This window comes from Chroicocephalus ridibundus, chromosome 8 (genome assembly GCF_963924245.1).
Source record: "Chroicocephalus ridibundus chromosome 8, bChrRid1.1, whole genome shotgun sequence".
Lineage (NCBI taxonomy): Eukaryota > Metazoa > Chordata > Aves > Charadriiformes > Laridae > Chroicocephalus > Chroicocephalus ridibundus.
The window spans coordinates 7,927,752-7,950,391 of NC_086291.1; the positions used below are offsets into that span (position 1 = coordinate 7,927,752).

Sequence of the window (22,640 nt, forward strand, 5' to 3'; positions counted from 1 at the left end):
GGATGCTGCTGAGGGCTTTTTTTACCAAGGAAGGACCTGGGAGCAGGCCGCCTGTCTCAGGACAAGCCATTGCCCGCTGTCAGTCTGAGCGGAGAGCAAATTAAAATCCAGCCTTATCCTTTAAACCTCGCTCTGTCCTTCCCTGTTACAAGACCGTCCAAATTGTCGGCTGCAGGAGTGAGATCCCTGCAAGACCCTCCTCAGCACCAGCCCGTACGTAGCCCTCCCACCACCCCCTCCCGCAGTCTGTGCTGGCCACGGCCGTCGTAAAGATGTCAGGGCAAAGAGCCTTGGTGCCAGATCCAGCCGTCAGGCCATGGCTTGGACACGCCAATCCGTAACATGGCAAATGAAACATGGCTTTAGGTAAATCATGATTTTTAAAGCCAAGGTTTCCCTTGAGGCATTTCTGAACTCATTTATCCTAGCAGTAGTTAGAGGAGTAAGGCAGTTAAATATTTTGAAGTCACTGGGGTTAAAGAGTGCTGGTGAACATAAAGACATATGTCATGTTGGTCCAATTTGCTGATATTTTTCGTTTTCTTTTCTTCTTTAGGATGAACGTGAAGCCAGAGAAAACGTGAAAAGAGAGCAGGATGAAGCGTACCGCATATCGCTGGAGGCTGACCGAGCGAAGGTGTGTGCAGGGCAAAGTGATCATGTGGATGTCGGGACGGGAATCTCCCCACAGTTGATGAAATGTCCCTGGTGCAGAGGACTGCCCGGCTTCAGCTCTGCTTTTAAGATGAGATGGTTGCTGGAGGAGCCGTAATTGTCCTCAGTGGTTATAAAATGGCACCAGATACTGTCACTGGGAGTAGACTTGACCACATCTTTTTGCTAAAGCAGTCCTGGCCCCACTTAATAATAGGACTTGGGAAAGGAATGACAGGAAAAGATCACTTAATAAATATCCTATTTCTTATATTAATTTCTACATAAAAGTTGAGAAGTTTCTTTGCTTTTATAGAGCTAATGCGTGTCATGAAGCGCAGCTGTGCAAAGTGGGGTGACACATGTGTGATTGCTGTTTGTGTTTATTAGAGGGAAGCGCAAGAGAGAGAAATGGCAGAGCAGTTTCGCTTGGAACAGATTCGGAAAGAACAGGAGGAAGAACGTGAGGTGGGATATTTTACCTTTGACAACTTTTTGGATTCCTGAAGCTTATTGACGTTGCAACTTTCATTCAACACACGTTGCAACTTTAAATCAAAGTATACTTTTTATGTGAACATCAACTTGTGTATTTTTTTTAATTAATTTCTTACCATATGTATAACATATAGTGCAGCTAAAGCATTTTCAGCCACTGTTTAATAGCTTTTCTGTTCTATCATCCGGGTCACAATTACATCATCTGGGTCTGAATTACAGCCAGATATTAGGTAGGACATCCATGAAACGAGCGCCATAAACGGTGGAATCTTTGGTAACCCCTAACTTTGTTTCTGCAGGCACTCCTTTTAAAAAAATAATACTGTGGAGCCCTTTCATTTCTTCCAGGAAGTGGCACAAAGCCTACCTGCAATTCTGATCAAACAAATTGTCAAAGTTAATTTGAGAGACAAAACACCTAAAAAAAAAAAAAAAAAAAAAGGGCAGCATCAGAAGAAAAAAAATTTCCAATGGTACATTTTTAAATTTCGAAACAGTCTTCTACAGGCTCTTCCTTGGAATAAAAATTGTGCTTAAAAGAACACTTTATGTCTAGGTCTCTGTAAGAAAACAGAAACTGTGTTCTGTGAAGAGCACTGTTCCTCAAACTCTGTTATTTTGTAGATTCTCTCAATTTTGTAGATCATGAGGGCCCGAGTACCTGTCAGAGATGCTCCTGGAGCCTCTTTCAGGATCTAGGGTAGCTCCTGTCTCAGCTGTGTGTCTGTGCACGTATTTACGTAAAGCATCATATATGTGAATTTATTTACATTAGCAACTTCCTCTTTTTCACCTCCTGGCGAGTACAAAATATGGTAAAAGGCTGGGGTACAACCACGTTTCTTCCCCTGAAGTCCCACCACATTTCAAAGGATAGGTAAAATAGACTAGTCATTAAAATATTTCCAGTGTTTCTTCCAAGTTTCTTCACAGAACTGCTGTGAAACACAGCTGATACTTCAAAAGGACTTTGTGAAACCCTTGTATAACATTTTCAAAGTAAAAGTGATATTCACATATAAATGTCTTGACTGAAATCAGAGTTGATCGGGGGTTTCCTTTGACTTCTAGGCATATGAGATTCTGTGAGCAAGTTGCTGACGAATATAAAGCTATATCAGCATCCCTATTGAATGTCTGTTTCCTGAGTATGTTTCCAGTATTATATCAAATATAAATATTACAAATATTTATTCATTTATATTAAATATCAGAGTTCCAGTATTTTTTGGTGGATTTAATGTAACAACTTTGCTTTGACTCTTACGGATTATGGAGCTCTGAAATTTGGAATTATATTCTCATTTAATTCTGCACTTAGTTAAAGTCCTTGGAACTCATGGAATCCTGATAAATGACAGCCTTGCTCATTCCCCCCCGACATGTGACTTAAATGTATACTTGACATTTCAGTCTTGTGTACTTTGCTGATGTATGAAAAAATTGCATTATGGAAGTGCAAAAAAGTTGGCTATGAACACATTTATTATTCCCGGAGATAAACCCAATAAACAAACTGTATGAGCAATGCATTTGCATATATATTTTTTCACCAAGGTAATTGCATTAAAAAACCCGAACCATTTAAGCATTCAAGAATCTTTTAAACAGTACTGCATTGTAAATACTAAATTCAGTCCAAACAGTAGTATTCAGTGGTTTGGGAAGGATGCAGTCCACTTCTTCTTTCTTACCCTGCAGTACCTGATGACTTATTTAGCTCCTGTTGTTAACGTGAGGGCAGAATGGAAGCTCAGACACAACTGAAGGAGCAACGCACAAAACTGGACTGTGAGAATTGTGTCAAGAATAATTGTAAGACAGCAGTTCTGTGAGGTTAACAGTAATTGCACTAAATCGGTACTGTAGCAGTAGCAGAGCAATCAGGCTCAGATTCAAGCAAGAAGTATGTTTTTCTTTTTTTTTAGGTAATTTTGCATGCATAGAAACAATAATTCATTCTGCTTTATTACATCCGCTCCTGAACCTTTTCTGATACCTTGGCCTTTTGGAAATCGTTTTCTTAAGCAAAGGCTGCGAGATTGGTCCACGTTATCAAAATATACCTGGGCTTCCCTGTTTTAATGTAGAGTGCAGTAATGAAAATAATAGGATCTGTTTGCTTAGTAGAACAAAAGGGATTTTAACAATAGTGTTTACTAACACTCCCCATTTTCAAGTATACGGATTACTTATACTGAATTGTTCTGCAACAGTGTTTGCTTACAGAGGTGGCTTTATGTTCAGTTCGTCTATTTAAAATCTGACTATTGAGCTATTCACAGACTGAACATCTTTTTATCAACAAACTGAAATTGCTTGTTCAGGTCCAAGAGTTATTAATGTGATCCATCACATCATTGTTTTCTGACTTGGTTTGCTGGTACAGAATATCCACTGTAAATTGCCATTTTACGTTGAAGCCTTGGAGACTAGTTACTTTGGGGAGCGACGCACTCTTTGCACAAAGAAGAGAGCTCTAATGAGCTACTGTTGTTTATTTTTCTATAATATAATTGATTGGGTTCAGTAAATAATGTAGCATCTGTTGTTATACTGTGTGGGGAAATGTCAAAACAGAAAGATAGTAAGCAGGTGGTTGAGGATGAAGAGAGAGAAAATTAAAATAGAATCTATTTAAAATATAATCTCATAGTAGATGAGCGAAAATGAACTCAAGTTCTATGTATAAATATTTATACTGAGATATAATTTGCTCAGAGGTTCGTGTGTAAGAAGTAGACTATTTAAAAGCCTTCGTAATCTTGCTCCTGCCCAGTCCTTTCTCTTCGATGTACTCATCCTCCATCAGTTTCTGGTACTAAACGACCTTGGGGAGGTTTTCAAAGGCACAAATAGCAACTGTGTGTCTTTGAAAGTTCCTTGAAAATCTGGGTAAATCCGAGCCCCACTGCCTCTTCAGCTCGGAAAATTGCCTTTTGGGGGAGGCAGTGTGATAATGCTGCGTCTTCCGTTCATTGACATTCTCATTACCTGCTGCCTTAAGTGAGGTGACACTGTAACAAAGCTGCTTTCTAAGCATGAGCTAATTTTTAACGAGTGCCTGTCCATGAGTACCGGCAGCGCTCAGTACCCTCGAAAATAAAGCCCATCTCATTCAGCAGTCTAATATTAGGCATCAATTTAAAAAAAAAAAAAAAAAACCAAACTTCAGATCAAAGTGTTAGTGTTACGGTATTTCCCGGAGGCAGAGGACAGAGAACACAGACTCGGCTCCTGCCCTTAAACTCTTGACATCGGCAGCACACACAGCGTTAGCAGGAAGACCATCACACACGTTTTCAGGTGTGTAATGTCATTGTAGTTTTGGGGCCGATTTCCTGCAAGTTGTTGCAGAAAATGTGCACACCTGTGCTTGGAACCATCTTCCCGCAAACAGTAGTAATAATGATTGCTCGCTTTAAATCTTAAAGCTCCCATTTCTGTCCTCCCACTTTTCTTCTTTGACCATTCCTACTTTATATGTACTCTATGTATCTAATGTACTTTCATGATGTTTTTAATTATGTCTTTTAATAGTATTTTAGTATGTTTATAGTAAATCTCCTGCATATATTTCTTTTTACTCTGAACTGCCACTAAAGGTCTGGTCTTTGCTGCAAATGGTCAATTACTGAGTGTAAGAGGAAGGCAATTTGATAAGTGCATTTAAAGAAATACTTTTACTGCCTTTTAATTTATACCCTTTAAGGAAGCAATTGGCCACTTGACAATTATTCTCTCATTCAAATTTTTTCCAAGGCTTTCTGCCAAATGATTAAATTACTTATCCCCATCGTGCATTAACTGTAGACCTAATAATATGTGTTATAAAGAAGGATTTATTTTAATTAGTTGTCTGGTGGGCTGTTATTAAGGAATGAATAAAAATTATTTTGTCATTGAGATATAAAGCACAGCTATGGCTCTGGAGCGCTCTGCACATCTCAAAGTTGTAGAAGAAAGAAAAAGCTTTCTGTCCTTTTCTTCTGTTGCTGGCCTTGCAACCTAAATGGTTATTTTTGCTTCCTCAGGCTATCAGGCTCTCTCTTGAGCAATCTTTGCCTCCCGAACCGAAAGAGGAGAGCACCGAGTCCGTCAGTAAACTGCGTATTCGGACACCCAGCGGAGAGTTCTTTGAGCGACGTTTCCTGGCCAGCAGCAAGCTGCAGGTTGTCTTTGATTTTGTAGCTTCCAAGGGATATCCTTGGGAGGAGTACAAGCTGCTGGGCACCTTTCCGAGGAGAGATGTGAGTAAATGTACCTTTCAGAAATAAATACCACTACTTCTTATTCTTGTATGTCAGCTGACCAGTATGTTATAGCAGGGGAGGTAAAAGATATGCCTGAATATGCCAGTGCTGCCAAGCTCTGTGGCTGTAAGCAAGCCAGGTGCTACCTACCAATGCTATCGTATGTTACTTCAAAATTGTGTTGCGACACCCGTTTCCACTGACGTTATAAAAAATCCTCTGTTTCTGAAACAAGCAAGTTGTGGACCATATTCAATGAAAACTGCCCAAATATGCAGAGCCAGCATCGCTCGCATCCTGTTTTGAAGGAAGCTGCATTGATATTAGTGCACTGTTTAGGTCTGTTCAGGCTGATCTTTCTGGTTTTGCCGTTTTGATGCAATTTTATGTTATGAGTGAGGAAGGCTCAGTGTCAGATAGTGTACAGTTATGAGCTAATCAGTACAGTCTAATAAATTATTCATCCACCTGTTACGTAATACCAGAAAATAATCATTTATATCTCCTACCTCGAAATTCCAATAATGTACCCGCTGTGACTGATTTTCAAAATCAATATCGCTTACTGCTTACAACAGCCAACTAAATTCTGTTGACTTATCAACAGATATTTATGTGCTGGTTCCTATGTTTCTTTGAAAATATACCTTTATGTTTTCTGCTGTATTACAAATTAACTTTAATTTCTTATCTAGCCTTCGTTACAGCAAAGGTAAAAATCAGTGGGTCCAACTGTGCAGCAATTCCCTGGGGCCCTGCATAAAAGGCGAAGGTGACGGGCACTACGGGGATGACAGTGCAGAGCCAAGCAGTGATGGGTGACGCGCAGCAGGGTTTTGGCCGTAGTGCCTCAGTGCTGCTCGCGAGCGGGGGCAGCGCTGGCCTTCCTTTGCTGGGGGCATTGCTGCAAGGGTTAAGCCACGTTTCGTCAAAGTTGCTCAGTAACTTGGGTGGCTTTTCCGTTGTGTTTCCCATCACTGCCCCTGGAGGAAGTTCGCTAGGAATAAGGCTCTGATTGGTGAGTTTACAGTACTGTTTTGTAACAGTTACCTCTTGCTTTATCATCTGATTTGTAAGTACTCCAAAGTGGAAGAAAACAATGTCCTTAGCAAGAGTGGATGTGACTTGAGAGTGGCTGTGATTTCTGACCAATTTTTAGTGTATTTTGGTGAACGGGATTGTAGTGCTCACAGCTTTTCTTCCACCTTGTCTTACATGGAGAATCCTAATCAGTCAGACTGAAAAGCAGCATTTAAGGAATCTCATTAGTCACTAATTAACTTCACCCCTTAAGCATGTAATATCATTTCCAGTGGAACCAAAGACTAGAAGTCATCTAAGTTTCCAGGATTACTGATCGGTCAGTTTACTTAACAGAGGAAAAACAATCTTTTACAGCCTAAACAATGTTTTTGTGTATTTTAAATACTCTGCAAGTCATACCTCCCTACCTGTGCCATATTTATGTCTTAGTACATATTTAATATAAAAAAACCTACAAGTATATTACTCTAACTTTTTACATTTGTTTTGCACTTTAGACTGGCTGTTTCTGCACTCGATCACGTCATCATCATAATTAATTTTAGTCCTCTGTAACAAACTTAAAAATTGATCAGATGACTCACATAAGACAAATAAAAAAAAAAAGAGCAGAAAAGAAAAGGCCACTAAATTAGAACAGGCTGGTATTTTCAGCACGATTGTGAAACTGCCGGGGAGAAAACGCTGAGGCAAAGAAAGGAAAATTTAATGGCAGGACACGGAGCTGTTGGTCTGTTGCGTGGGAAGCAAAGACCCTGTCATCTTTTTTTCTGTGATTCCAACCTAATAATGCCATGTATGAGGAGTCACATAAATGATTCATGCCGATTGACTCAGTGGCTGTGTATGAATCCGGTTGCCATTGTGACCACCAGAGCTACAACAGACAAAAAATAATCCCCAGGGGTTTGCTAACCATCGAGAACTATAAATGACATCTGCCATGTTCCTCAGGTTTGGAAAGTTGGAAATGTGCAACTCCATACACAGATTTTAAAAAAATAAAATAAAAAGGTCATCGATGAATGCCTTGGAAGTACAGTAAAAGTATATAGTCATTGCCTTAGGCTTTGTGGTCTATAGTCTTAAAAATACGCTGTATGTTGTCAAGACCTTTCTGCTATATGATATATATCACAAACGTCCCTTGAAATCTGCACAAGAACAGAGCACTTAGGGTGCTTGTGCTCCAGAAAACAATAGCTTGTAAAATGTCTGTTTGTATTTGAACTATACATAACGTTTTTGAAAAAATATGTTGGAAAGTACCAGAATTACTTTGCTGCAGTTTTTGCTGCAATAAGATGAAAACATGCCTTCTCAAGTTAGTATGTTTTACTTCTGTCCTAATCCCTATTACGATAACATACGCACCCCCAAAAGTGTTTCTGAATTATTGAAACAAGGGGACTATCATCAACCAAATCAGCATTTTCTTGTAATAAACTTGTTAGAGCATTTTTACCTGCTTTTCAAAGCCATCGGTCCTGATACAGTGTTGTTGGAGTATTTTTACTACTTTGGTAAATAAAAATTCATTAGTTCTTAGTTCTATGTTCCAGTTGCTTACACAGATATCCTTAGCTAACTTAAAGTTGGTATCATAACCCTACTGTAAATACAAACTTCTACACATGAGTAAATACACAGATTAACCTTTTCCAGACACGACTTGTAGATTTTAAAGCAGCAGTGACATTCCAAAGCAGTTAAGCACATGCGGTGACTTGTTATTGGGTCTTTGTCACCGACTGTGTTGTTCGTTCTTTCTACTAGCGCTGAAATTAGATATTAACCACCTCCTCTCCCACCACCTTAAACAAGGCAGCACTGCAAACCGTACCGACAAGTGTGTGTCGCGCGGGTGAACCTGGGTCAGCGGGTAACTTGTACCTCTGGCTTCGGAACCGTTTGGCAAGCACATCGAAAGAGTGAAAAGCTGTACTAGAAGTTCTTTGCATTATTCTTAAATGCACCTGCAAAGACTTTATGGAAGCGAATGCGTGCCCTATTTAAATGTTAAGTGCTGATTTTAGAATTATAGTTCCTTTTCTTCCAAGAATTGCTCACATCTTCAAAATGCACTTAACTATAACAAGAAGAGCTTTACCCTAAGCATATCAGTATGCTCAGTCAGCCTTCTCATTCACTATTTCTTCTAGAAATAGTCCCTTTTCCTTAAAAGTCTTCCCAAACACTAAGTTCAGTAGTCCCCTCAGTCTGCCAGCTGCAAGATACACCTTCTCCCTGCAGAATTCCTGGATGATCAGTTCCTCGCATCCTTCTGTGGTGGAGATCTGCAGAAGTCTTCCTAAAACTCTCTAACATCTTACAGACTGGGCATTTCGCCACGCTTCAGGCAAGGAGATGAAGTTTCAGGTCTACCTGAAACTAGGTAGGAGGAATGTCCAGAACAACCTCACCCAAAGGGGGCATCCGCCACCCTGCTGGGGTTAATGATACGTTTGTGAATGTTTTATGGTATCCATCAGAAGGAGAGGTCCTGGCATGCTCTCTTTTTTGAAAGACTGAATTTATTAGTTTCTTCTGAAAAATCGAACTTGCAATCTACAATTTCTTCTGCTCGTTTTTCCTTAAGGTGAAGCTTTAGTTATGTATTTGAGAGTATGCCTTTTGCAGACACGGTATTAGAGACTTAAGCTCTTTATTTACTGTATCTGGAAGCCCTGGTAAGCCAAGACTTCTACAGTATTTCACATTTTATTTTTCTGATCCACAGCTTAGGATCAGGTGGCAGTTAAGTCACTTAAGGTTATTTAAATGCATCTAAAATGTTGCTTAATAATTCAGAACCGGCTTGGTCTGTTTAGAGTATTAAGATTTTTTAAATCCTTTTAATTAACCAATTTCAACAGCAGTTTAAATAAACAGAAACAAAAAATCTGTCTCCACTGAAAGGGTAGAAAATAAATTTAACTCAAATTGCATGTCAGTTTAAATTAGGTACGATCAGGATTTCAGTAAATTTAGGGCCGGATAATTCTTAATATTATATGGGAGTGCAGAGTAAGATATTCCTCCAAAGCCAAATGTGATCATTCACTCCTGTGCTCTGGCAGGAGTAATCCTCTTTGATACCCACAGTGGTGAAAATAACGCCACAGGACAGTAAGTTTAGCTGCAGCACTCAGCACACGTCGTCATCTGAGCAGGTAATGTCCTCTGATTTTCTCGGAAATGTAACGTTAGCGCATGGATCCATATATTGCTGTGCCAGGCAGTTTGGCAATTTTGTGTATCAGCTCACAGAAGCCATTCTTTGTAAGGATTATTCTGCAAATATTCTGCATATTCCTTCTGGCAAAGGAGGGTTTCAGATTAACGAAATATTTTTCTGATATGTTAAAAAAAATTGACAGTGGTTTTGTAATTTCAGGGAAAATTTAACATGTGATCCATGCAATTTTTCCAGTCATTTCAGTCACTGATATTTATATTTCCTGCTACATAAAGTAGTATTATCATCTGTTTTAATTCACATAATTTAAAATTTTTCAGGTCCGTATAGATCTGATGGTGGCATGTGTTAACCAGCTCTGATCTAGTTTACACAAGGCCACAACCACCTCCGAAGGTAGACGTCCCTCCTTTTGTCATTTACAACCGTCCTTAAGTCAATACTACCTGCCCTTGTCTTTCCTCTCTTTTCACGATACATTGTTTTTTTATTTATTCAAGCAGTTATGTTTAGTTTAGTTAAGACACTGAGAGCTGCTTAAGCAAATTGGCCATACCAGACTAGCATATTCCCATGCCTCTTTGAGAAGCATTTCTGATCGTTCTTCCTGATGACTTGTAAGAGTAGAACAACTGGACTGATGAACCTTGAGTGCAAGAGCAACGGACCACGTATCGTTGCAGCCAGAAGGCTGAAGCATTTGCAACCCTTAGGTTTTATTGCTTTTGACATGATTGTTGCTCACAAAGAATAGTATCACATAACCTGGTCTGGTGGGAGGTGTCCCTGCCCAGGGCAGGGGGGTTGGAACTAGATGATCTTTAAGGTCCCTTCCAACCCAAACCATTCTATGATTATTTCAGTCAGCACCTACAAAGGAGTAGGTGATATTCTTGCCCTGCTGAAGTCAATGGCAGTACTTTAGAGAACACAGAGTAGATTTTGCTTCTTGAAATGTAATGTTTACTTTTGTGGAAATACAATTTCCATATAGGCAGCGAAAAATTCTGCAAGTATTACAGAAGGATTTTTCATAATGTTTTCTTCCAAGAAAGAGAGACTTGATCTATCTTTTCAGACCTGGTGTCTTTGCATAAGTAACTATGATATCCAAAGAGAAAGATTAAAGCCCTTCATATATCAAATTACTGAACGGAGATGGAATGTCTTCCTCATCTTGTAGATGTAAGCTTATTCTAAAAAGAAATAGAATTACATTCTGTAGGTCAATATAGTTTCTGATCTCTTCCAACAGCTCTATTTGAATACGAGGAATATTTAACCAATTTCAGGAAATAGGTGTGCATTTCAGATGAGCTCTTTTACTTAAGACTCACTAAAGTAAGCAAGCATTCACCACAACACTGAATACTCAATGCGGTGTGTGAACTCTCAGTTGAGTCATCCTCATTAGTTAACCCAATGACTAATGCCAACCATGTGATTAATATATTCCACCCAAGCACATCCCTCTGACCAAAAGTGTTCTTTTATTCAGCACTGCCCCATTTTACAAAACATTTATTTCAGGGGAGGCACGTTATTGTTCACAGGAAGATGCCTTATTTAAGCTGCAGAGCTTTGCTGTTGCGTATGGCATTATCCAGCGTAAACTGGGCTTAAGATATTTCGTACGCTTTCCCCAGAATTTATGCTTAATGTCAATTTTGTGGGGGTTTTTTCCCCTCGTAGAAAGTAAATGTAATGATAAAATACCAATAAAGAGCCTTTGTAATAGTATGATACTAAGAATGCTGTGTCTGCTTACCAGAAAATTTAATGATCTCCTGCTGTTTTGGTAATTGCGTAAGTAATACATCAGACTAAATCACCAAAGCAGTCTCAGGCGCGCTTTTTATTCTATTTACCTACCTACCAATCACAATGTTATACTGTAGATATCATTGTGGTATCTGAACATCTTAATCCTTTCAACTTGTGATAAAAATCCTTTTGGATTGTTTTTCCATGCAGTTGTAATTAAGTGCACATGAATCCAATCCTGGGTCATTCTCCTGTGAGCGACTGTGTTCCCATCCGTTCCCTTGGGGACGTATGCAAAGCAAAGTTCTTGCCGTTCATTTGGAGCGCTAAATGTATTTACAGGTTTTCAAACTTCCAGAAGATTTGACTGTTTGCTTCCTTTCAGCTCTTCATCGATACCTACAGTGAAAGCTATAGTATTTCTGGGGCATGAGCTTTCTTCTCTGTAGCTAGCACATTTTAAAATAATTAAATACGTAATTGTTAGTTCGATATAAGCACTCTGGCAGCAGTGCCCACAAGTAATGGACTGTTTTGCTCCTTGGCACAGCGGAAAAGATGCTTAACAGACATATGCTCTGATCTGTAAATGCCAGGACTTAAACCTTATCTCTACTCGCAAGAAAACGGAAAGTAAATAGTGTGAAGGAGCAGGAGATGGAGCTCTTCTGCCCACAGGTCCTTTGTCAGGAAAAGACACGTTCCTGGGTATTCTGTCAGCTACTCTCTTTCCACATAATGAACTCCTGAATAGATCAAAGATTTCAAACAAGAAAGAAGGAAGGGAGGAAAGCAGAAAAATCTGAGGAGAGGTTTACAGCACCTTCCTCTTCCCTCAAAACCTGAAGTCTTCCAGTCTCGGGGTTGTTGGCACGGTGGAGACCAGCACCGTCTCGTCCAGTACCTGCAGAGCGCTCCTCTGACTGACACTAACTTCGGCTTCGTGCTGTCAGTGGATACGGTAACTCGTGTAATACTTGAACGCCAACAATACCACACCAACAAAAGTCATATTATTGAAAGAGGCTCTAATTAACTGAAATACTTCTGTGTTTTCACTTCCCCTGCCAAAATGAAAGAGCGTATTTGTTATTTTGTCATTGAAAATGAGCTGTTTGAAAGGCTAGAGGAAGATGCAGCCTTTTTGAAGTGATTTTTCAGCAAGATTAATTCTTAGAAATAAATACAAAACAGGTACTCAGTCATGTTAATAACTGGATGTATTTTGGCCGTATTTTGGTATTGATCACTAAACACAATTTCTGATCTTGGGCTAAAAAGAAGCACAGAGCTACCTCAGAGCTACCCGAGTGGAACTGCTGTACGCAGCGTTTCCTAACGTCTTTTATTGCAAGGTAGATAAACTCTATACATTTCTTCTACAACCCACTGCTAAAAAGTCATAGGATTTGGGTAAAAATCTGATATTTTTTTAAAACATAATTGACACCTGGGATTTGGTGCAAGACTGATGAGTGTTTGTGGTTTCTTAAGCTTTGTTCCACAAACATGAGGTATTTTTCCCAATTCAAAAAATGGAATTTATGATGCCACATGAAAATTTGTAATGTTGGAGTTTTACAAAGCACCAGATAGTCCAGGTGTCACTATACAAATGTAGCAACCTGGGTTTGGGCTTATCCTTATTACGCTCTCCTGCCATTATGCAGTATTTTATAAAACAAAGGAGAACACAGTTGCTATCTTAATTTACTGTCTAAAAAGTCGGGTAATGCAAGTCAGGTTTATAAGCCTTCACTGATTAAAATCTACGCAGCAAATTATTTTCTGATATAAATTACATTAAGTCAACGAGAACTCACAGTATGTAAAGACTGGTGGCATCTCAGGTATCTCAGAGCGCAGCACGGCTTTTCTAAGGAGCTGGAAAGTGTGCTCAAAGTAGAGGATATAACATCCCAATTTTATGTTTTATCAACATGTTACTTCGCTTAGTAAATGTATTTTTAAAACGTGCTTAATCTCAAATACTGTTTTGGGTAAATCTCTTCAGAGAAATAAGATAATAAGAGCATGACATATCTGGATTAAAGTTTTGTACTTAGAGTAGAAGTCTCTTACTATGACATATTTTTCCTTATTTGTGACGGCTTGCTTCAATTCAGATGTTAATTATCTCCAAGTTTATTCAACTAAACCAGATCTAATTGCATATATTTCTATAAAGTAACCCTGCTTTTTTTGATTGCTCAAGTTGAGCATATTATCCGCATAACCCGTAGATATTTCAATAGGTAGAAAGGATTCACTGTATTTGTTTGTGTGTCATTCTGAAAATATAGTATTTTAAACAGATCTGGTACTTTACCAGGTGTGCCTTTAAGTACTTTCTATTGCATTTATACTTTAGGAGGATTAGGAAAGAGAGTAAAAGAACTCTTTGTCCGTTAGATTCATGAAATGTATTCATGCGTGTGTAAGTGGTATAGAGGCTGTGCTACTCAGGACTCAGATCCTTGGCCGAGGATGTAGAGAAAGGTGAAGGGTGTGATATTTACTGCTTGTGTAAGTGTCATAATAATTGTGTATTCGATTCTTTGCTTTTAAATGACCTTCCTGGGCATTAAGCCATTTTTTTTTTGTATTTATCTTTTCCCCGCAGAGTTAGGGAGGGTGAGGAACCACACCTTTGAAATGGTAAAAGTACAGCTCTTCAGGATGTGAATGTGTAATGGAACAGACAGGTCAGCAAAAGCGAAGATAGAAATAATACAAACATTGTTGTAGCAGGGAAAAAGACTTTGCTACAAAAATGTATTCAAATGTTTAAACTAATATTAGTTTTCATTACTGGGTCATTAAAAAACCCAAGGAATTTATTGAGAATAAAGTATAAGTAGCTACTACACTCTTGCAGGAGAATTACAAGAGTTAACGTTACTGTCTTTTGGTTTTGCGCATCTGAAATTATTCAAACTTCAAAGTGCTGCAGAAGTACTTCAAACCAACTGGCCAGTGCTTAGTTGAAGTAATCACCACAGAAGTCATTTAAACAAATACCTGTTAAAATAATAAATTTCCTGCTCGCCAAAACAACATCAGTTACATAACGAAGCTCTTTACATTAAAAGATGAAACCTTGGCTCCAGGGCGGCAAAGCGTAAGGTCCCGTGAAAGCGTATCCGTAGCTGGAAGGAAGGTACTGTCTTACCAACTTCAGCCTATTTCAGTGAAAGTGACAAATTTCGTAGCCCCGTGGCAGGATCTCCCACTGATAGAAATACGGTCCTGTTACCACCCTCTGGTCACGTGGGTAGAAAGCTTTCCCTGCAGAGGGGAGGGTTGAAGTTTGCATAGGAGGTAATTTGCCTGAAGATGAAAACTCTGAATGCACATGGACGTTATTCCCCAGAATCCCGTGAGCCTGAGTATTGGTAACTTTGCTGTCGCTTGAGTTATACTCTCTCAATGCCTGAACACTGTGTCCTTCCTCTGGCACCCTCCTCACTATCTAAATTTGGAACAGCTTAGAGCCTCTTCTAAAGGGGTTTTAGTTTACATTTCATTATAAAGTACTTACCTTAGCAAAACCACAAAATATATTTTAAAAATACATTCACCTCCTCAGCTGGTATCGCCATGTGATGTGTGAGTGGACTCTTAGAATGCATGCATGTGACTGGTGGAAAGTCAGATATTGTAGGACTTGAAAATAAAGAGAAACACTGTGCTTTTAGCATTTTTTCAGGCCTTTAACAGATGCGGAATGCTTTATTTGCTGAATTTTGCAACCTTTAATCAAGAGAGCATTGATTTCACCACACGGGTACCTACGTAATCTCATTGAGTTCAACAGGATCAAATCAGACTCAGTATATAAACACATGCTTAAATGATGTCCTGTGTAATTACCAACAATATATAGATATATAAAAATCTTTAAACAATAAAGGTGTGTGGGTTTTGGACAACGTAACTTACATAACGTGCAGGGCTGTTTTGAAAAGCGTGCCATGCGGTGACATCAGGGCAAAGGACTGTCAGCACTGAAGCAGACTCCAGAATTTATCCTAATGGTAATGACACAAGGCACGCGGTCTTAGATATAAAGGTATTTTAATACTTTGCATTATGAAATAATCCACGTAAATTTATTTAAGTTAATAAAATTCATTAAAACACTACATTGGACACACTTTTGTGGGCTACAGCTCTTCCAGGGTCCTTTGATCTCTATTATATATCATTCTTTGGTTCCTAACTCTGTTTTAAAGCACTGTAAGTTACAAAGCATCTTAGGTCTTATATTTCATATATTTACAAGAGAAACCATTTCTTTTGGTAGGAGATATGTTCACTAATAAGGCTTCTATTCTTCGTAGTAAACAACATATTTACAAACCACAAATAACAAAGTAGAAGCTGCAGAAGGGTTATGGTGTGATAATTAAGTACAATGGCGACCCATATGAACAGAAAATGCCAAGGAGCTAAAACAAAGCAACAACAGCTTTGTTTGTTGACAGATGTAGGAGCCATATTGTTAGTTAATTGGGTAATGGTGTAAACATTTGCAAACTCGGCTGTCCCTCAGTGAATTAAGCAGCACACTGAAATTATGGTGAAAAGCTGCACAGTCCTTTTGCTGCAGGTACTCCCCACTGCGTGCGGCTAACCCGCTACGTGTGAACGCACTGAGGAAGGGACATCAGGAGCTGTTATTATTTAAGGTGCTTGAAGTTTGCAGAGCTTGGAGTTTAGACTAGGATACGTACCTTGAATCACACTCCAGTGAATAATAGGGTTTCCATGTGGTTGCAGTCTGGGAGATGGTGTTCATTGCTGAGGCTTGCTTTTCAGATTATTTTTTTTTCCACGTGTAGAGGAGACTTGTTCTGTCTTTCCTACCTTTTCTTGCAAAAAGAGCTTGCAGGATTTGAAAATAGAGAGGTCTAATTAGATACTGGCTCCAACTGCCAAGAAGGAAAACTGCTTCTCAGGAGCACACCACCTCACGTGCTGGGAGTTGCGGAGACCCCTGTTTGCCTCGCTTTCTGGCCTATGTGCGATAGTGGCCTGTAACAGAATACCAAAATATTAAAAAATGCAACAAGATACTTAATTAGCATACTTCTGTAATCACAAACTTAAATGCACTACTTTGGCTGTTTTTTACATAACAGGTTTGCTTTCTAAGATAATAACCTTTCAATAATTTAAGCAGCATCTGTGCAGGAATGCATAATTGGACTGTAGATAATAGGAATCTAAAATTGAGTCTGGTTTTTATAAATTATATTTCTCTTCAGACATTTAGCAATAGCTCACCGTGGTACATGAAGTTTAAGAAAATGCATTCCTGCTTTGGGAATCAAAATAATGCATCTGTTTGGGTCTTTTTAAAAAAATTATGTTTGGGTTTTTTTTAATTCTGTTGTGGTCAGAGAGGTGAAACTACATTGATTTCAATGGATTTAGGAAGTGACAAGCCTTTAATATTTGTTTAAATAATGAATTTTCTGTAATTATCCACTAAAACAATGGAAATACAAATATATTTTAAGTTTGCCTGATTTAGCTGGGGGGAGAGAAAGAGGAGCAATACTGGTTTTATTTAATTGGTAGCAGGATTAGTAAGTTATACCTTTAAGAAAAAATATATTTAGTGTTTCTTATATTAATTCATAGTATTTGGTATGCTCAACAATGTTTTCAAAAATAATTTTAGAAAGCAGTGGTATGATATGATCATCAATAAAACAAATTTAACTTTGGAAAACATGTATATCAGTATGTATTTGCATTTATACCTGTAGCATAAAACTAACAATCTGTTATTCACAAACAAACTTCTGGTAACTAGTGTGTTCACACAGCAAAAGAAACGACAACAGAATTACCAGAGAAAGTAAGTTTAAATATGGAAGTGAAATATTTCAGAAAATGGTAAGATTAAAAGAAATAATGTTCATCTTCCTATATGAAGCTTTGCAGTAGCCTTCTGAAGGACGTCACAGTGTTGGCACGTAAACCGAAATGTCTGAAGGACACTAGGACCCTTGTCTTTATTATTTTGTCTATATAAATAATTATATTATGTAATATTTACAATTAAATTTTATTTTCATAGAAGAGATTTATCCTATAGGCAGCAGTCCAGCTTCCAAATAGAATCCTCAAGTTCCTTGCTGACTATAAACTGAGAATTACTCGTGTGCCTTAAGTGAAAGTGGGCAATGGGTTAGTCAGGGTGCTGAGCAGCTTGCAGCGTTTGGTGCTGAGATCCAAATGCTGAAGAATTTTGGCAATAATGGTGCAGATAGTGCCTGTATCATTATTTTCCAAATCGTGTGGCATTTAACTCTCACTGGAATTCTCCTGCATGCCCACCTGCACAAGCCATTGCCTAAATACTTTTACAAATCCAATGAGGAGTCAGGATTCCAGGGAACGATCCTGTCAGACAAAGGTACACGCGTGTCTCCATAAATGATACATAGAGCCTTATAATGCATATATATCTATATACACACACACGCACGTCCATAATGAGTATACACTTTGACAGTTGGGTTGAGATGCAGCTTCACCATATGCGAGCTGATTTAGCGACTCGCTCCCAGTGAAAGGAGGAGGGTCCTGCTGCCTCCCTTCTACTCAGTGCTTTTGCTGCCTGCCTTGCACTGGATTTGGTGTCGACCGGACTTACGTGTTCACCAGTTAAACTCGCTAGCATGACAGGAAAATAACCGCACAAATAAAAGCGGACGGTTTTCTCCCAGCCTAGGTTTGTTGAGGTGGCTGATAAGCATCAAAGTGAGTGAAAGTTAGGTGCTTCACCGTGTGACTCGGAGCGAAAGTAGGAAACTAAAGGCAGAATAAGTTTCCCCTTTCAGTGGAGAGAGCAAGTTGGATTGGCTATGCTGCTTGCACCATCAGTTTGACTGAAATTTTAGGATACTTACCTGGGACTACAGTTTTATTTGTCATCTTAACTCATGTGTTCTAGTAATCCTGCCAAAAGACCTTAACTTTGACAAAACCAGATATATTCACGCATTGGTTTATGGTAGAAAACCAGACCTTCTTGGAATTAATGTCATGGATTCTGTTTATTCTGTTTATTGTTATTACAAAATAATAACAACACCACAGTAAATACAATATATATTTCTTAATCTTCATCCTGGGAATTCATGCTCGCAATTTCAGTTACCGCTGACGGAGCGACTCAAAAATCTCCCCAGTGAAAATCTGCCCTGTGAGGATAAACGTTTCAAAAAGGTCTACTTACCCCCATCTTCTTGTTCTTATCTTTACAGGTGACCCAGCTGGATCCAAATAAAACATTACTGGAGGTAAAACTGTATCCTCAAGAAACCCTTTTCCTAGAGGCAAAAGAATAGCTCAAACAAGATTGTAGGACTAATCATCCTTTGACAAGCCAGAGGCGCAGCATCGAAAGGAAGACTTCTATCAGTGCCACCTTGTACTATCATCCAACTCAATGCAGTGTCACAACTTTGCCTCTTGCAAGAATCCTGAAAAATTGAACAAACGTAGCTACTTAAAAGTTTCACATACATGAGTATATGTTTCCAACCTCATTTAAATGAGCAGAGGATAAAATTCTGCTGTGAACACTGAACATTATGACTCTGTTGCTCACTTATCATCCAGCTTTTGTTATAATTAATGCACTGTTAAAATGTGAGTGATTGTTAAGTAGAATTTTTACTCCTCAAATGCCCCTTTTTCACCAAGAAATCTTGGACATTTCTGCCTGTACTTTTGACACTAGAATGCTGTATATTTGATATCTCGCTGAGCCAGTGCTCTCATATATATGCATTTTATTTCTGTGTTTGAATTTCTACTTTGTCAACTAATTTAAAAAGGCAGAAAAAATTAACGGGACATTCTCAGCCATGGAAATTTAACAGTATTATAGTAGAAAGCATATAATTTTTGTTAGTACTTTCTGACTTCTTTGATAAGATGTAAGGTTTTGTTTGAAGAATATAGTTTGACATATATGCGAGATATTTATTTACTGGTTCTGCTTTGGGTCTCAGTTCTGATTCAGTTTAGGAAGTATTTTCCATTACATTGCAGTGTGTGAAACTGCTTATTGCATGATGTGAATATTTAAATAACATTAGAAATGGCCAGTGCCAGAAACCTGGTATCTGGCCAACACTTCAGGAATCAGCTGATATTGAATATCAGCTGTTAAAAACCTTTCAAATACCAGATACAAAAGTTCTTTATTTCTCATTGTGAAAGAAAGGGCAGTTCCCATTTTAGCAGTTTTCCTCCATTCTGGCACTTGTTTGTATCCTGTTACTCTGCTGTTTTAAAGCACCTTGTTTGTTTCATCAAACAATGAGTATCTTAAGAGGTGGTGTAATAAGAAATCTGCCTTATTATTGCACACTTTGGACATTTTAACAATAGATGACTGATCCCATCTCAAATTAAAGAAATCCTAGTTCTCTTGTCTGAAATGTATGCACCAACTACCTGCTATCCGATGTGGAAAAATATGGTACTTTAAATTCCTCAACCATAGAATGAGCATACTGAGTCTAAGACCGTAACGTACACTTGATGCCAAACCCGCATCAAAACTGGTTTGGTTAATTTTTTTTTTTGCTTTTTTTTTTTTTAATCTCTGGGCTTACAGGATAGTGCACAATAGCACTGCAGAATCATCATCTGCTAATCAAACTTTTTTTTTTTTTTTTTTTTTTTTTTAAAAAAAGCCTGGCACATTGTTTTCCACATATGTTTATATGTAATTCATAGTTTTATCGTAGCAAAATGAGTTCTGATTTGAAAATTTTATACTAAGCAAAAACCAATTGCACACATCTTTTAGTCTTTCTTTTTTTTCTTTGGAAGGATGGTGATATAAAATTAAATGTATGCCTATTATTAGGATGTTAGTGAAGCTGATATATTGTTATCTTTACCAAAAATGCAAATTTCTGAGCGGGGAAAGCCTTATTCTACCTTTTGTAATTCTGTAATTAGTGAACACTTTTAGAAGTGAAGTATCTACGACAAACAAAAGGTTTGGAAGTGTAAGCAAATTCTAATCATTTGCAGTTCACAAATAAAAGGATTCATAGCCAATAGAAGGATAAATGTATGTGTAATGGAAAGCTGAATGCGGACACTTCATTCTGAACTTTTGTCTTCTTACCAAAAAAAAAAATCCACTATGTTTATTAAATAAGAAATTAACATAGGTTGCAAATTGGGGTGATGACGTTTCTACAATCAGTCACAGTAACACATACAGCAGGATTTGAAAGTGATGCATATCTCTCTTTTTTCAGATTAGCTCTTCCTTCTAAATTGGCTGTTGAGGAAAGGAATTGCTGAAATACTGCTACACAAAGCAAAGCGACCTTTCAGCTAACTTGTTTATATTAATCTGTTCTGATTAACTTTTGTTTGATCTCATCAGGCTGTTATCTCTCACTCAACTTTATTTCTGTATTTTGACTATATATTCTTTACTTTGATACTAGTTTCATAAAGTTATTAAATGTGGCTTGAATATTTGTTGAACTTGTTGAAGTCAGTGCTCCCAGGGTTTGCTTGGCCTTTTTTTTTTTTTCCTAAACTCTTTTTTTTTTCCCTCCCTCATTTTGTTCATATTGCAAAATACACCGTCATTACCAAAATGTTCTAGTGATGGTTAACTGGAAGTGTTCAAAGCGGTGGCATCGCTGCCCTCTGATATAAAGATATCCAGACCAGTATATAGGGATTATTCTGCCACAACGTAAACAAGTGTATCACTCTTTAAATAAAACATGATTTTTTGGTCCTTAAATACTTTGGGCCTGATTTCAAGAAGCAACCATCTAGAGTCACCTTTCCAAATTACACCCTCAATGCAAACCAATCCCCGTGTACAAACATTAATATTCTATGCCATCATTTTCTGCTCTCCTAAACCATGGCATTCACTTCATGCGCTCTGCTGACGTGGTTAATCCTCTAGTCACTCTGCAGACTAATTTTGTAATTCAGTATTACCCTAAAACTGTAACGCTGTTGCTACGGAGCATATCCCTGATTCTACCTTTTTATCTTCAGGTTCTTCACATTAATGGATTATCATTAACGTGATTAACGCATTAGTTTTAAGTCTTAAGGAATTACTGTTAATGAACGGAATCCTGTACGATGTGTCGGCTTTTCATTGTTGGCCTTCAGAGCATTACGGTGAAGGTGGGGTGCGCTCTGGCTTTTGAAGAAACTTCCTGCCTATCGATATTGGTGTTCGAAATCATTATTAGAGAATATGCAGAACGCAAGTGTTTGCTCTGTATTCTCTGCATACGCACTCTTCAACTTAGTGAGAGTGCTGAGGGTGTTTCTAATGGAGCTATGTTGGGGGTTTTGTTTATTCTTTTTAATGTAGCAGAAAAGGACTTTGGCTTTCGTAAACTGTACCTACTCAGTGACATTAGAAACTTAAAATAAATTTTCAATTACAGTAATATTTCTACTAAAAAGTTATATGATTTCACTCTTCCGTATGCGGGGGAAAACAAAATCGCCATGAGCCAGATTCACAGAAGGACCGAAGCACTTCATTGTCCAAGCCTCATGTCCAGACTCCCTAAACAATGCACAGGAAGATTTAGGTGCCTTAAAATGGGGTCCACAACAAGCAAAAACCATCTAAGTAGGTCTCCAAACAAAGCAAAGCAAAAACCCCACTCAGTACATGCAAAGAGTCACTACCAGGCAGAACCAGAAACTGGTTAAAGCGGTCAGTAGGAAATGCTGAAGATGAAGGTGTCTGCGCGTGCCGTTCCTCGCTGGAGCCAAGGCGTCCTCCTCCGCTGGCCCAGGGCGTCCCCTTCCTCTCAGGGTTCACAGCACTGAGACCGCACACAAAGGTAAGCACCAATTCCTTTCTTCCAACATTTGACGAAGCATTGGATACTTTTAACTTTGAAACAGTGATGGGGGCCTTCTCCTCGGTCTCCTCTGCAGTTTTCACTGACTTACTGCACACTGGATTTTCCCATATGGTGAGTGATACGGGCTGAGAAGAACAAGCCCCTGCCTCAGGCCTTTCCGAAGCCCACTCTGACACCGCTGTAGCACAGGCTGCTCTTAGTGTGTGTACTCACTCTCTGCTGTCAAAGCTCTTTGCCGAAATACAGAGCTCCTTAAGCTCCTTGAGCAGGACCATGCAAGCAGGAGCGTCAGTCTTCAGGCCATCAGATGGGGAC

At 38.6% G+C, this 22,640-nt stretch overlaps 1 protein-coding gene across 1 annotated transcript in view; it reads left to right on the forward strand.

Moving 5' to 3' along the window:
* The window catches only part of FAF1 (Fas associated factor 1), a 172,839-nt gene extending 150,934 nt beyond the window's left edge, over window positions 1-21,905 (forward strand). Inside the window, exons 16-19 of the mRNA XM_063343133.1 lie at window positions 557-637; window positions 1,045-1,122; window positions 5,190-5,405; window positions 18,699-21,905. Of these exons, the coding sequence (XP_063199203.1) occupies window positions 557-637; window positions 1,045-1,122; window positions 5,190-5,405; window positions 18,699-18,782 (459 nt within the window). The 3' untranslated portion in view covers window positions 18,783-21,905. The remainder of the gene's footprint in view (window positions 1-556; window positions 638-1,044; window positions 1,123-5,189; window positions 5,406-18,698) is intronic.
* The last annotated feature ends 735 nt before the right edge of the window (window positions 21,906-22,640 follow it).